At 45.2% G+C, this 14414-nt stretch overlaps 1 protein-coding gene across 1 annotated transcript in view; it reads right to left on the reverse strand.

Annotated features, from left to right (window-relative positions):
* Positions 1-14414, reverse strand: part of MYO18A (myosin XVIIIA) — a 202251-nt gene that overhangs the window by 166746 nt on the left and 21091 nt on the right. Inside the window, exon 2 of the mRNA XM_058163839.1 lies at positions 7101-8182. Coding sequence (XP_058019822.1) covers positions 7101-8105 — 1005 coding nt within the window. The 5' untranslated portion in view covers positions 8106-8182. The remainder of the gene's footprint in view (positions 1-7100; positions 8183-14414) is intronic.

Below are 14414 nucleotides of genomic sequence, written 5' to 3' on the forward strand. Positions count from 1 at the left end.
CTTCCTTGTCACCGTTGTTAAGCGAATCGCCACAGATGATCAGTTAGTAGTAGGGCTCCCCACTGACTTTGCTTGTCGTGACCTTCGGACACAGCAGCGGTCATAAGTATGAGTCACTTGCCAAGAATATGAATGTTGATCACAGGATCATCGGGATGCTGCAAAGGCCGTAAGTGTGAAAAACGGTCGTAAGTCACTTTTTTCAGTGCTGTTGTAACTTTGAATGACTGTAAGTCGAGGACTGCCGGTATGCCAACCTTCCTCCAATGGGAATCGACCAGGTGCATTGGGAATTCTAGTTCCTGAAATTCTGCATTTAGGTGAAATCTGGATTGCAGGCAATTCTTGACTTACTTCCGTTTAGCGACCGTTCAAAACTACAACGGCAATGAAAAAATTTACTTACGATCGTTCCTCACACTTACGACCGTCACCACACCCCACGGTCACATGATCATAATTCAGGCGCTTGGCAACCAGCATGTATTTATGACAGTTGCTGTATCCTTGGGTCACACAATCACCTTTTGCCAGCCGGGGAAACTGAATTTGCTTAACGACCGTGTGATTCACTTAACAACCATGGCCCAAAAAAAAAAGAAAGGCCGTAAAATCAGGCAAGGTTCACTTAACAACCACCTGACTTAGCAACATATGTTCTGGTCCCAAGAATATCATTTATACCAGGGGTCTCCAACTTATACCAGGGGTCTCCAACCTTCAACTCTGGGAGTTGAAGTCCACAAGTCTTAAAGGGACCAAGGTTGAAGATCTCTGATTTGTACAATTCCTTTTTTTTTTTCCATTTATGATTGTAAGCCTCCCGCAAGTTACCCTGAAGTCAGACGGGCTTCAGATTGTAAATGTATTTACCAATACATTTGATAAATAAATGATTGTGGTCATAAGTCAAGGACTTCCTACGATAGTCTGGGCTACTGAACTCAACGTCCCTTCAGAAGCTGCAGCCCCATAAATCGGCTGACCTACCAGCCTTCAGCCTTAATGGTTTCCTGAAATGAGGTTTTCTCAACCTGCATTTCAATTAGCAATTTCATTATTGGGCTACACTAAAAACAGCTGTACAGCTGTTTTTCCACGGTGAAGGGGCCACTCTTTAAGCCCTCTGCCAAGTTGACATACACAGCGAGCGTGCAGAAACACTTACCACCATCACCACCCCCCAAAAAATCCCCCCAATATTTCTGACATTTCACCACTACGAAGAGTAGACATTTAACCTGAGCACCAGCCTTCCCTACCCTGGTCCCCTCCAGATCTTGAATACAGCTCGCCTGTCTGGAACCCATACCACATCTCTGACATTAATACAATTGAACGTGTCCAGAAATATTTTACAAGAAGAGTTCTCCACTCCTCTGAATACAACAAAATATCTTATACCACCAGACTTGAAATCTTGAATTTAGAAAACTTAGAACTCCGCCGCTTTCGACAGGACCTGTGTTTAACTCATAGAATCATCTATTGCAATGTCCTTCCTGTTAAAGACTACTTCAGCTTCAATCGCAACAATACAAGAGCAAACAATAGATTTAAACTTAATGTTAACCGCTTCAATCTTGATTGCAGAAAATATGACTTCAGTAACAGAGTTGTTAATGCTTGGAACTCACTACCTAACTCTATAGTCTCTACCCAAAATCCCCAAAGCTTCAACCAAAAACTCTACCATTGACCTTACCCCATTTCTAAGAGGTCTGTAAGGGGCGTGCATAAGAGCACGAACGTGCCTACCGTTCCTGTCCTATTGTTATATCCAATTAATATAGTTATTACATACTCATACTCATATATATGCTTATATACTGTATAGTTATTTCATGCTTATGCTTATATATACTGTGTGACAAAATAAATAAATAAATATAAATAAATAAATAAGCTCCATGGGGCTGTAACAGTGGTGAAATCCAATTTTTTTTACTACCAGTTCTGTGGGCGTGGCTTGGTGGGCGTGGCGTGGCTTGGTGGGCATGGCAGGGGAAGGATACTGCAAAATCCCCATTCCCACCCACTCTGGGGCCAGCCAGAGGTGGTATTTGCCGGTTTTCTGAACTACTCAAAATTTCCGCTACCCAGTTCTCCAGAACCTGTCAGAACCTGCTGGATTTCACCCCGATCTGTAACTTCCAAGATTCTCAGCCCACAAACATCTGTCTGGCCTCCAGATGGGGAAGGCCAGCCCAAGGTAGACCTCCAACTCCAAATTAGCCTCCCTTGCAGAAGTTTCAATGAGGAGATCTGGCAAACTAAATTCCAGGTGTAACCTGCTAAGAATGCACTGATGACGTTACTTAGTTGGGTCATGAAACGTCTGCAAGAAAACAACCAAGGACCCCACAGTTGTTGTCACCATCTTCCTGCTGCCCTTCTCCTTCTCCCTCCTCTCCACAAACCCCCCTCCCCTCTAGCGTTGATGTTCCCTAGTAGGGTCATGAAACATCTGCAAGAAAACAACCCAGCTTCGACAGCACCCAGGACTCCACACAGTCCTCCTCCTCCTCCTCCTCCCTTTTAGCACTGATGATGTTCCCTAGTTGGGTCATTGTCAGGAAAATTGTTATTTGCCTAACTAGTTGGCCAGGCAATATATAAACTAACTATGTATGTTTGTAGAAAGGCACGATATTGCTTTAAGGCTGTGCTGCATCATTGCAAGCATCCTGATTGGTTGAGCTCTGTAGCCAATGTATAAAAGGACCCCTAAATTATGGCTTGTGGGGAATCTACAGGGACGCTACAGCATTGTAAGTGAAGACATGCTGCAACTGTGTATTTGAGCTTTATGATCGTTGCTTGATCATGGCTAGTTACTGATTCCTCAAGATACTAAATGTTGTGAATTGAACTGTGTTTTGCTGAACTGAAAGAAGACCTTGTTTGTTGTGCAAGTCTACATTTGGTAAGAAGACTGACTGACTAAATTTATACGTGTATGACCTGGAATTGTTTTTGGACTGTGTCTTTGCCTTTTCCCTAAAAGTAAAGGAATATCAAACCAGTTTGTCTGCAAGTGACTGTTATTGTATACAACCAGTCTCAGTCGTTTTCCTGCGTAGGGTGCTCTGCTCAACAGGCCACAACCTCGGCTGTGAACCCAGATTACCCTTAACAGTCATGAAACGTCTGCAAGAAAACAATCCAGGGAGCACAGGTGAACCTGGGTTTTTCAAAGGTGTTTTGAGTGGGCAGGCGGTGCAAATGCCCAGGTCACCTGACTTCGGCACAGACGTCTACCAACTTGTTTGGTACCTGCTGGCGTCTCCCAGGTGTCCTGAGCCAGGCAGGAGTTTATCAGAAGGCAAGCCACAGTCCCAAAGTCCTAAGCCCTTAACCAAGAGCCTCCAGCAAACAGACCCAGAGGCTGACTCTAGACTAGAAGAAGGTAATTTGCAAATTAATAAATAAGTAAATTTGTCTGCACATTTCAGGGAAGGCTTCCCCTTCATTTAGAGCGGAGCTTCTCAAGCTTGGCAGCTTTGAGGATGGGTGGGACTTCAACTCCCAGAATCCCCCAGCCAGGTGGGGTGACTTTAAGAGGGGTGACTTCAACTTCAATGGGTGGAATTCTGGGAGTTGAAGTCCCACCAGTCTTCAAAAGCTGCCAAGCTTGAGAAATGCAGCTTTTACAGCCTCCTCGGCATCTTCCGATATCTCATGACTGCGCCCTGCTTTCTACCCCATTTCTTGACAGTTTCATTTGCACGTGGATTTTTAATTTGGATTTCGCTTGAGTCAGAGAGAATTCCATGCTGGGTGTTTCCCTTCCATTGGAAAAAAAACAGCAACACAGAAATTCATTCGTTCTTCCTCCTGTCAGAATAAATCCTTCAGAACAGGGGTCTCCAACCTTGGTCCCTTTAAGACTTGTGGACTTCAGCTCCCAGAGTATTTATAAGACAGTATTTTTTTTTTTTATTTGCATTGATATCCCGCCCTTCTCCGAAGACTCAGGGTGGCTTACACTATGTCAAGCAATAGTCTTCATCCATTTGTGTATTATATACAAAGTCAACTTTTATTGCCCCCAACAATCTGGGTCCTCATTTTACCTACCTTATAAAGGATGGAAGGCTGAGTCAACCTATTTATAAAAAGAATAAAGGTGGAATAAAAATATGGGGAGTATCCTCAACATACGGCCGCAGAGTTGAGCCCACAATTTATGTTGCTAACTGAGAAACATGTTAAGGGGGTTTTGCCCCCTTTTACAACTTTGCTCGCCACATTTTGTTAAGTGAATCATTGCAGTTCTTAAATTAATAACACCGTTGTTAAGTGAATCATTCCTAAGAGGTCTGTAAGGGGCGTGCATAAGAGCACCAGCGTGCCTACCGTCCCTGTCCTAATGTCCCCTTTAATTGTATTCGTTTTATGTATTCAATTCATGCTTATACTTATATAATCTAGTATGTACTCGACAAATAAATGAATAAATAAAATAAAATATGCAGGGCACTTTCTTCCAAAACATTATAGCTTAATGCAGGGTTTCCCGACAGCGGCAACTTTAATAAGAGACTTCAACTCCCAGAATCCCCCAGCCAGCATGGATGCTAACCACCAATCAAAAATGAGCTTCCAGATTTTTTGACCCAATCAGCCTCTTCTGCACAATTTTAACAGGGGGAGGGGTGGGGAATTCCAGACGATGCCTCTTTTCCCTTCAAAATCCCTTATTATATGATTATTATTTCCATCTCCTTTTTCCGTCTGCAGAAACTCCGTGATGAGAAAAAGGAGGATTTCTTAATACGTTTTGGTGCAAAAAAAACCCTTTTCTGGTCCCCTCCAAAGTGTGAAAACGACCAGAGAGGTTGCTAGCCTTGCGGTGGACACTAAACAGATCAGAAATCGCGAGCTCTGGAAGACAGGTAGTTTTACAGGTAGTCCTTGACTTGCAACAGTTCACTTAGCGACCATTGCAAAGTCACTTATGACCGTTTTTCACACTTTATGACCGTTGCAGCATTCCCCTATGGTCGTGTGATTTATATTCAGATGCTTGACAACTGATTCACATTTATGACGATTGCAATGTCCGGGGGGGGGAGGGGGGGTGTCACGTGATCCCCTTTTGCGACCTTCTGAACAGCAAAGTCAATGGGGAAGCCAGATTCGCTCAACGACCATGTTACTAACTGAACAACGGCAGGGATCCGCTCAACGACTGGGGCAAGAAAAGTCGTAAAATGGAGCAAAACTCACGTAACTAATTCCTCACTTAGTGACGTGAACGTTGGGCTGAATTGTGGTCGTAAGTTGAGGACTACCTATATATTGTTCCCTACAACCAAAGTAAAGATGAAGACACACAGTGGAATATAGGTAAGTCCTCAACTTACAGCCATTCATTTAGTGACCACTTGAAATTACAACGGCATGGAAAAAGTGACTTATGACCGTTTTTCACACTTACAACCACTGCAGCATCCGCATGGTGTCATGTGATCTACATTTGGATGCTTAACAACCGACTCGTATTTATGACGGTTGCAGTGTCCCAGGATCACATGATCCCCTTTTCGACCGTCTGACAAGCGAAATCAATAGGAAAACCTGATTCATTTAACGACCGTGTTCCTAACTTACCACCTGCAGGGATTCACTTAACAACTCTGGCAAGAAAGGTCATAAACCGGGGCAAAAACTCACTTAACAACGGTTCTCACTTAGCAACAGACATTTTCGGCTCGATTGCGGTCGTAAGTGGAGAACTAGCTGTAAACAGCTGATCTTCACTAGCGTGTAGAGCTCTTTCCATCACTCACCACCAAATCTTTGCAACAGATATAAGGTGGAATTTTAGCCGGGCATTTCCAAGATCAAAACCCACTTAACAACGATCTTACTTTGCAACAGAAGTTTTGAGCTCAATTGTGGTCGTAAGTTAAGGACTACTATACATTCAGCCTGTATAGTCAGAGGGAAAAAAAGTATAATCACATACCATCATATTCCATACCACATCTTAAAATTTCAGCTGACAAATCCTTATTTTGAACGGAATTTCGCCCGAGGGATGTAGCCTTTTCTCAAAATAGCTTTCCCGAGGAGGAAAAAAAAATATATTATCTTGAATCACCAGCCTCCCTAAAAATATGCATCTGTAATGCACATACCAACACACAGACTCAGCACACGCAGGAAACTCCTCGATCCAATTTAAGGTTCAACAGCCACAGGGTCACTCACTGGCCTCCACAAGCTTGCTTGTCAAAAAGCAGGGCTCAAAGGATTATTGGGTGCATAAAAAGAGAATATTTTTGACAACACAACCTCCGTGCTGTTTATACTGACCGTCCCCATCACAGTGAATAGTGTAACAAGCAACAACATTTTTTCCCCCACACTTCCAGGTAAGCCATGACGAACCGGATGGGTTTGGAAAATTGTGGTTTCTCAGAAGGACTTGCCTATCAAATTTAAATTCTCCTGCAAGTACACAGCGTGAAGAAATATCCCTTATTTTTTAGTCCTGCAGATCTCACCGTTAACTAGAAAAACTAGCCATCGTTCCACTTTTTGTTCTCGGCTACTCTCGGTCTATACCAGGGGTCTCCAGCCTTGGCAACTTTCAGACCCGTGGACTTCAATTCCCAGAATTCCCCCGTCAGCATAGCTGAAGACCACAAGTCTTAAAGTTACCAAAGTTGGACACCCCTGGTCTATACAGAGGAATCTTTTGGGGAAATGCTTCAGAATCCCCAGTTTGAAAACTCATTCAACCACAAAAAAACAAAAACCCACAACCCTGGCATCATGAAACCCGCTGAAACGCAGAATTAAATTTTCCCGAGCTTTCTTGCAAACGTTTGGACAACAACCACACTTTTTAAAGTGTTCCGCATCATTTGCAAAAGAAGAAGAAAACGGTTCTGTGCGGCAGATTTCGTTTCGTAACACAACCGTAGGGCTGATCGCGATGGCCACACAACGCCAGAGAACGGACATTATGAAGTCCCACCAAGGCAGCCCAGGAGTCAAGACTCAGCCAAAACTCACCACGTGGCCCCAAGGATGAAGGAGACCCCCGTCAGCCCCCCCAGCCTGCCCCGCGCAGGCCAGCTACTCACATCAAAGGCTGCTCCTTGGGCTCGCTCGCCGTTCTTCAGCCAACAGCGGCTCAGCTCGCTCAGTTCCAAAATCGGCTGCACCTTTAGCCGCACCGTCTCGCCCGACTGCCGGATCATCTCCACGATCTCATCCCGGGATATATTTTCCACGTTGCGCCCGTTGATCTCCACCAGCCGGTCACCCGGCACCAAGCCCAAAGCCAGATCCTTGGTTCCGGCACCCGGCTCGGCAAAATGCACCACTCGCCGATATACCTGCCCATCGGCCGCCCTGTCCAACATGGTGGTACGACGCAACGAGAAGCCGAAGTCTCCCGTGTTGCGCCGTTGCAGCTCCAGCTGGCGGGGCACAGGGGGCTGCGGAGGGACCACCACGGGGAGCTTCAGCTCCGCGGGGAACCTCTTGCTCACCAATTCGGGCAGCCGGGTGCGCAAGGCGGACGCCAACGGGGCGCCGGGAAGCGTCCCAGCGCCGTGTTTCGACAGCTGCATCTCCAGGGTTCGCGTCTCGACCTGCGGGGAAGGCGCCGCCGAATGCTCAGAGGGCGTGGAGGTCTCCGAGGCGCTGTCGTCGCGGCTCTTCTGGGAGAAGGAGAACCTCTTGACGATCATCTGCGAGTTCTGCTTGGCCAACGAGCCGAACTTGGCAGCTCGCTGGAGCACCGAGCCTTTGAAGTTGCCGTCGTCCACTTTGAGGTCATCGCTGGAGCTGGCTGTGCTGAGGTGGCCCGAGTCCAAGATCATGCTTCCCCGGTTGCTGTCTGAGTCGATGTCAGTGAGGTGGAGGTCCGAGCCGCTGGCCACTTTGATGGGGATGGGGTTGGAGATCTCCAGGCGGTTCTTGCCGTCCTTCTTGGAAGCCCGGTTGAGGTTGAAGAAGCCTCGGCGCAGACTCATCTCCTCCAGGCTCTTCAGCTCGGCGGCCGACATGCGTTCCTTCTTCTCCTTCTCCTTCTTCTTCTCCCTCCTGGACCCGTCTCGGTCCTTCTTGATTAAGTGGAACATGGTGCAAAGCAGGAAAGTCCACGATCAAAGGAGCAAATGGATGTTCTCAGTGAAGGACTCCGAAGTCTTCATCCAGCCTGCCATGGATGCAACCGAGAAAGACACCCTTATTAGTAAGTTAGGGTTAGGGTTAGAAAGTTAGAAAGAGGATGGGAAGAAGGAAGGATGGGAAGAAGGGAGAGGGGGGAGAAAAGAGAAGGAAAGAGCAAGGGAAGGAGGAAGGGAGGGGATGGAAAAGAGGGAGAGAGGAAGGGTGGGAAGGAGGGAGGGAGGGAGAGGAAAGAGATTGGAAAAGGGAAGAAAGAGATGGGAAGAGGGATGGAAGGAGGAAAGAGAGATGGTATGGAAAGGAGGAGCGAGGAAGGGACAGGGGAGGAAAGAGATGGGAGGGAGGAGGGGATGGAAAGAGAGAGGGGAGGGAGGAAAGGAAGAAGGAAGGAAGGAGGGGATGGAAATGGATGGGAAGAGGAAGGGAGGGAGGGAGGGAGGGAGAAAGGGTGGATAGTGGATGGATGGTTGTCTGGCAGTAAGTACCATATATGAGACGGGTTGCCTTACCCTTAGTCCTTGACTTACGACCAATCAATGCCAACGGATACCCCAAAAGCTACTTACATCCTGATTTTGAAGTTCTGATGCTACAAAATCTCCCCCACCCACCCACCCCCAGGGTCCTGTGGCTGCATTTTGGGCACTTTGTTTGTGGCCCAGCCTCTGTAGCCAGTTTCTCACGTGATGTTCGATTCGCCTGTTTGCTTAAAGCGTTTCTCCCTTCCCCCCCCCCCCCCGCCTCCCCCATCAGAATGGCTCCCTAGAGAAGCATCCAGAAATCAATAATAATAATTAGACCATCCCTGCCCTCAGGCTCACAGGAAGGGACTGGGAGAAGGCGGGGGTGGGGGGGAGAATAGATTTTGGGTGGATGATGGGTTCAGTGGCCCAAAGAGATGGAGAGACTGAAGAGGGGTTGAGAGTTTGGGAAAAGTGCAGAGAAGAGCAACTAAGATGATCAAAGGCCTGGAGAATAAAACATACAATCAAAAGTGTCTTTTTTTCCTTCTAATACAAGTTCAATAGCAATATATCTCCCTTGGATATCGGCTTCAATTAATTTAGCTGGTATATCTTTTCTCAGATATACCATTATACCATTTTTCTTATCCAAAGCTGAAGCAACAAAATGTTTACCTAGTTTTGAGTTTATTAAGTATTTTTGATCTGATAGTTTAATGTGTGTCTCTTGTAAACAAATCACATCATTTTTAAATTGTCTCAAATAATATTTTTCTTCTTTTCTGCGCTGAGTTCAATCCATTAACATTCCAAGTCCGGAATTTATTTGCCATCACTGGCCTCATGAAGCTTTTGAGCAATCAGCTGAAGATCCTCACTCCCCCTTGTCTTCGGCCTCGCTCCTCCCACTGCTTCTGTAGTAGGATCCTGACCTTTACTTTGAAGTTGCTCCGAGAATAAAACACACAAAGGACAGAATTGCGGGAACTGGGTTTGGCTCGTCTAGAGAAGAGAAGGACTAGGGGGGACATGATAGCAGCATTCCATTATTTGGGGGGCTGCCCCAAAGAGGAGGGGGTCAACTTATTCTCCAAAGCCCCTGAAGGCAGGAGAAGAAGCAACGGATGGAAACTAACCAAGGACAGAAGCAACCTGGAATTTAAAGAGAAACTTCCCAACAGTGAGGACAATTAACCAGTGGAACAGCTGGCCACCAGAAATCGTGGGCACTTCATCACTGGAGGATTTTAACAAGAGATTGGACACCAATTGTCTGAAATCGTCTAGGGCAGTGATGGCGAATCTTTTTGGCACCAAGGGCCCAAACCGGAACGTGAGTGTGTGCGTGTATGTGTGGTGGAGCACCAGAAACCCGAAGACCAGGTGGCCGGCGTGCCCATGTGTACCGGCCAGCTTGTCTTTGAGTTTCTGGTGCTCTGGTGCGTGCGAAGACCAGCTCGCTGGTGTGCATGCGCACGCCAGAGACCCGAAGAGGAGCTGGCAAAGGCACATGTGCCATAGGTTCTCCATTACAGGTATAGGGTCTCCATGCTTGAGAAGGGGGCTGGACTAGAAGACCTCCAAGGTCCCTTGCAGCTCTATTTCTGGTTTGGATTGTGGTTCGACAGGAGCCTGCCTCCGTTCTCTCTGCCGCATCTCATTGGCATCACCAAAATACACCAGGAGAACAAAGACAATAAATGAGACATTCATTGCTCAGGAAAAAAAGAGAAAACAAAGCTTTGTGCAAAGGAGTTAGGCTGCCAATCAATAAAAGTTCGCTTAGTGACCATTCAAAGTTACAACAGAACAGGAAAAAAAATGACTTGGGACCGTTTTTCACACTTACGACCATTGCAGTGCCCCCCGGTCATGCGATCCTTGTTTTCTGACTTACTGACAAGCAAAGCCAATGGAGCAAAGATTGACTCACTTAGTAACCAGGCTATTAACTTAGCAGCTGCAGTGATTCCCTTAACAATTGTGACAAAGGAAGTCATAAAATGGGGCAAAACTCTCTTAACAAGTGTCTCGCTTAGCATCCTAAATCTGGGGCTCGGTGTCACCGTAAGTCGAGGACTACCTGCACGGGATTTGACAGGCACAATTTCAAAGCAATTACAGGTCATTCTTGATTTAAGACCACAACTGAGCCCAAAACCTCTGTTGCTAAGTCAGACGGTTGTTAAGTGAATTTCGTCCCATTTTGCGACCTTTCTTGTCACAGCTGTTAAAGTGAATCACTAACAGTCGTTACGTTTGTAAGAAGGCTGTTAAGTGAATCGGGCTTCCCCACTGACTCTCCTTGTGGGAAGGTCGCAAAAGGAGATCACATGACCCCGGGAGGCAGCAACCGTCATAAATATGAGCCGGTTGCCAGGCGTTTGAATTTTGATCACATGATGCAGCAAAGGTCGTAAGTGTGAACCAATCGTAAGGCAGTTTCTTTCACTAAGTTGAGGACTGCCTTTCTACCAAATTATGGAGACACTTTTAAGAGATTTTGAAAGTTGGAAAAACTTCTCTGTTGTCAAGAGAGAGACTGGGGCAAGAGTCAAGCGGGGAATTAGTCTGGAATCCTTCCGTAGGCAAAAAGGGCAAAGTCTGACCGCCACTGAAATGCCTTTGAGCCTTATCTCGTCTGGCCCAGGGTGCAAAACCGCCAGAAGACGAGAAGATTGCTGTGCAAATATTATCAGGAATAATAAAACAGCTAACTGAACTCTTCCTGTGTCGTGTGGCTGTTCTGGTCAGGCTTCCATCTTGCAACTGTCGAAAGGAATATATGACACGAATATATAGTCATAAAAATTTAAATTTCAAAGGGCAGCATTTTCATTCCAAGGGGAAAAAAACCATCACGGTTAATAAATTCTTTTGGAAAAAGAGGGAAAAAATCAAAACTTCTTTTTTAGAGCTGCGCTGGCTGGGGAATTGTGGGAGTTGAAGTCCACACAAGTTCAGGTTGCCGAAGATGTCAAATGTTGTATCCTGCACACTGGATATAGGCCCTCTCTGAATTCTAACCCCCGAATCTCTCTCTCTCTCTCTCTCTCTCTCACACACACACCCCTACATACAGACACACAATTCCCCCCAATGTACAGCATTGCAAACAAGCCCCCAAACCCACAACGACCCTTGTATAAACCACAACTGGTCCACAAATCGCTCCCAGGCCTTTGTGAAAAGTTGAAAAAACTAACTCTGAGTCTGAAGGATAAAGAGACATCAGTATTTTATGATATATGGGAACAGTGGTATGGATGGATGGATGGATGGAAAGGAGATAGGAATATTTAGTTACTAAGTATAATCAATAGGTAAAATAAGAACACAAATATGTATAATTTAATGTTGGTCATTATTGCACGGATTATTGTTAGATGAAAAACACCACAAATCTGTTGTTTGTATTCTGTGTTTTAATATGGCTGTAAACCGCCCTGAGTCCTTTGGGAGAAGGGCGGTATAGAAATTAAATTATAAATAAATAAATAAATAAATAAATAAATAAATAAATAAATAAATAAATAAATAGCTGTTAAATGATATCAGCTTTTCTTTTTCCTTTTTTTCTATGCTTTTAATGTAAAAAAGTTCAATAAAGTATATATATATATATATATATATATATATATATATATATATTTGCAAATATATATATATATATTTGCTCCCAGAAGGACGAAGCTGAAGCCTGAAGATGATTTAATGAGACTTCAAACGGCCAAGACACTTCCAATTCCACGGAGAAAACCCGAACAACCAAAGACCTATATATATATATATATATATATATATATATATATTTCTGAGGTTTTCACGGTGTTTGTATATAGGTCTTTGGTTGTTCGGGTTTTCTCCCGTGTAAAATTGGAAGTGTCTTGGCGACGTTTCGACGAAGTCTCATTCGTCATCTTCAGGCTTCAGCTTCGTGCTTCTGGGAGCAATGTGTGATCGCAGCTGTTTCTTCCTAACCAACCTACTCCAAGACCCTGCATACAAGCCCCTAAAAACAGACCCCACCACCTACCTAGAAAAAACCACTAGATCCAAAATAAAAGCCTCCCCCATCAGCGAAGAAATCCAACAAAGAATCATTCCCAGAGAAATCATCCAGATGCCCTAAGCTCTCGGCCTCCCAAGATACACAAAGAAGGAACTCCACTCAGACCCATAGTCAGCTCCATAGGCTCACCTCTACAAAACCTAGCCAAATTTCTCGCCAAACAACTACAGCCCTATGCAGAATCCATCGCTTCACACGTAAAAAACTCATTCCAGTTCATAGAGATCATAAAGAAACAAAACTTACAGCCCAGCGACCTACTCGTGAGCTTTGTTGTCATATCCTCTTCACCCAAGTGCCAATCAAAGAAGCCTTGACAGCTATCCAAAACAAATATAACCCCCAAGCACATACTAGATCTGACCAACCACTGCCTATCCAACACATACTTCATCTATAACGGACAAAAATACAAACAAATAGAAGGCGCACCCATGGGATCACCCTCTCACCTGTCATTGCCAACCTCTACATGGAACACTTTGAAACCCAAGCACTAGAAAATCTGATCACAAACCCAAACTCTGGCTCAGATACGTAGACGACACCTTCATAATCTGGCCACAGGAAAGAAAAACTTGAAAACTTCCTCACACACCTCAATAGCCTACACCCCAAAATACAGTTCACCATGGAAACAGAAGTTAACAACCAACTTCCTTCCTAGATGTCTTAGTCTACAAGAAACCCAATGGCTCCCTAGGACACACCATCTACCAGAAGAAAACACACACAAACCGCTATCTGCATGCACTCTCACACCACCACCCAGCACAGATCAACTCCGTAGCCAAGACACTCATCTCTAGAACAAAATGCTTAGCTGACGAACAACACCTAAAACCGAACTACACACTCTCACAAACGTACTAACATCCAATGGATTCCAGAGAAATAAGATTACCAAACTAATCCAAAAGAACCCCCACTAAAACCCAAGACAGAGAACAAGAAAATGGCACAGCCCTCCTCCCATATATAAAAGGCACCACAGACAGAATCAGCAAGATCCTCCACAAACATAACATCAAGACAGCATTCTGCACAAACCAAAAATATCCACCATCCTAAGAAACCCCAAAGACAAAATTGAGTTAGAAAATCAAGGGTATATGAAATCCCATGCACCGCCTGCCCCACCACATACATTGGACAAACCAACAGAAGAATAAGTGCGCATTGAAGAACACAAGAACTCATTCAAAAGAGGAACCAACTTCTTCCCTGGTCCAACACTTTAAAGTCACAGGACACGATATTGACTTTAAAAGACCAGAACTATCGCCAAAACTGAACACTTTAACAACAGAATAATCAGAGAAGCCATCGAGATAAACGCCCACACAGCATGAACAAACGAGATGATACCTCCGCCTACCAGCCATTTGGAAACCTGCCCTTATTGACAAACGTGTCCCTAACACGAGGAATGACACCAGACCCACACTCACGAGGTCCACACAGGATGTCACCACCACATCCACCCAGAAAGCACACCCAAACCCACACTGATCAGGAAGCACGACCAAGGACCAGAAGCCAGACCGCAGCTGCAACATTAGCCACTTCAAACCCCTCAATCCATACATGCAGCAGACTGACACCCACCAATGTACAGCATTGCAAACAAGCCCCAAACCCACAACGACCCTTGTATAAACCACAACTGGTCCACAAATCGCTCCCAGGCCTTTGTGAAAAGTTGAAAAAACTAACTCTGAGTC

This window comes from Ahaetulla prasina, chromosome 1 (genome assembly GCF_028640845.1).
Source record: "Ahaetulla prasina isolate Xishuangbanna chromosome 1, ASM2864084v1, whole genome shotgun sequence".
NCBI classification, from domain to species: Eukaryota; Metazoa; Chordata; class Lepidosauria; order Squamata; family Colubridae; genus Ahaetulla; species Ahaetulla prasina.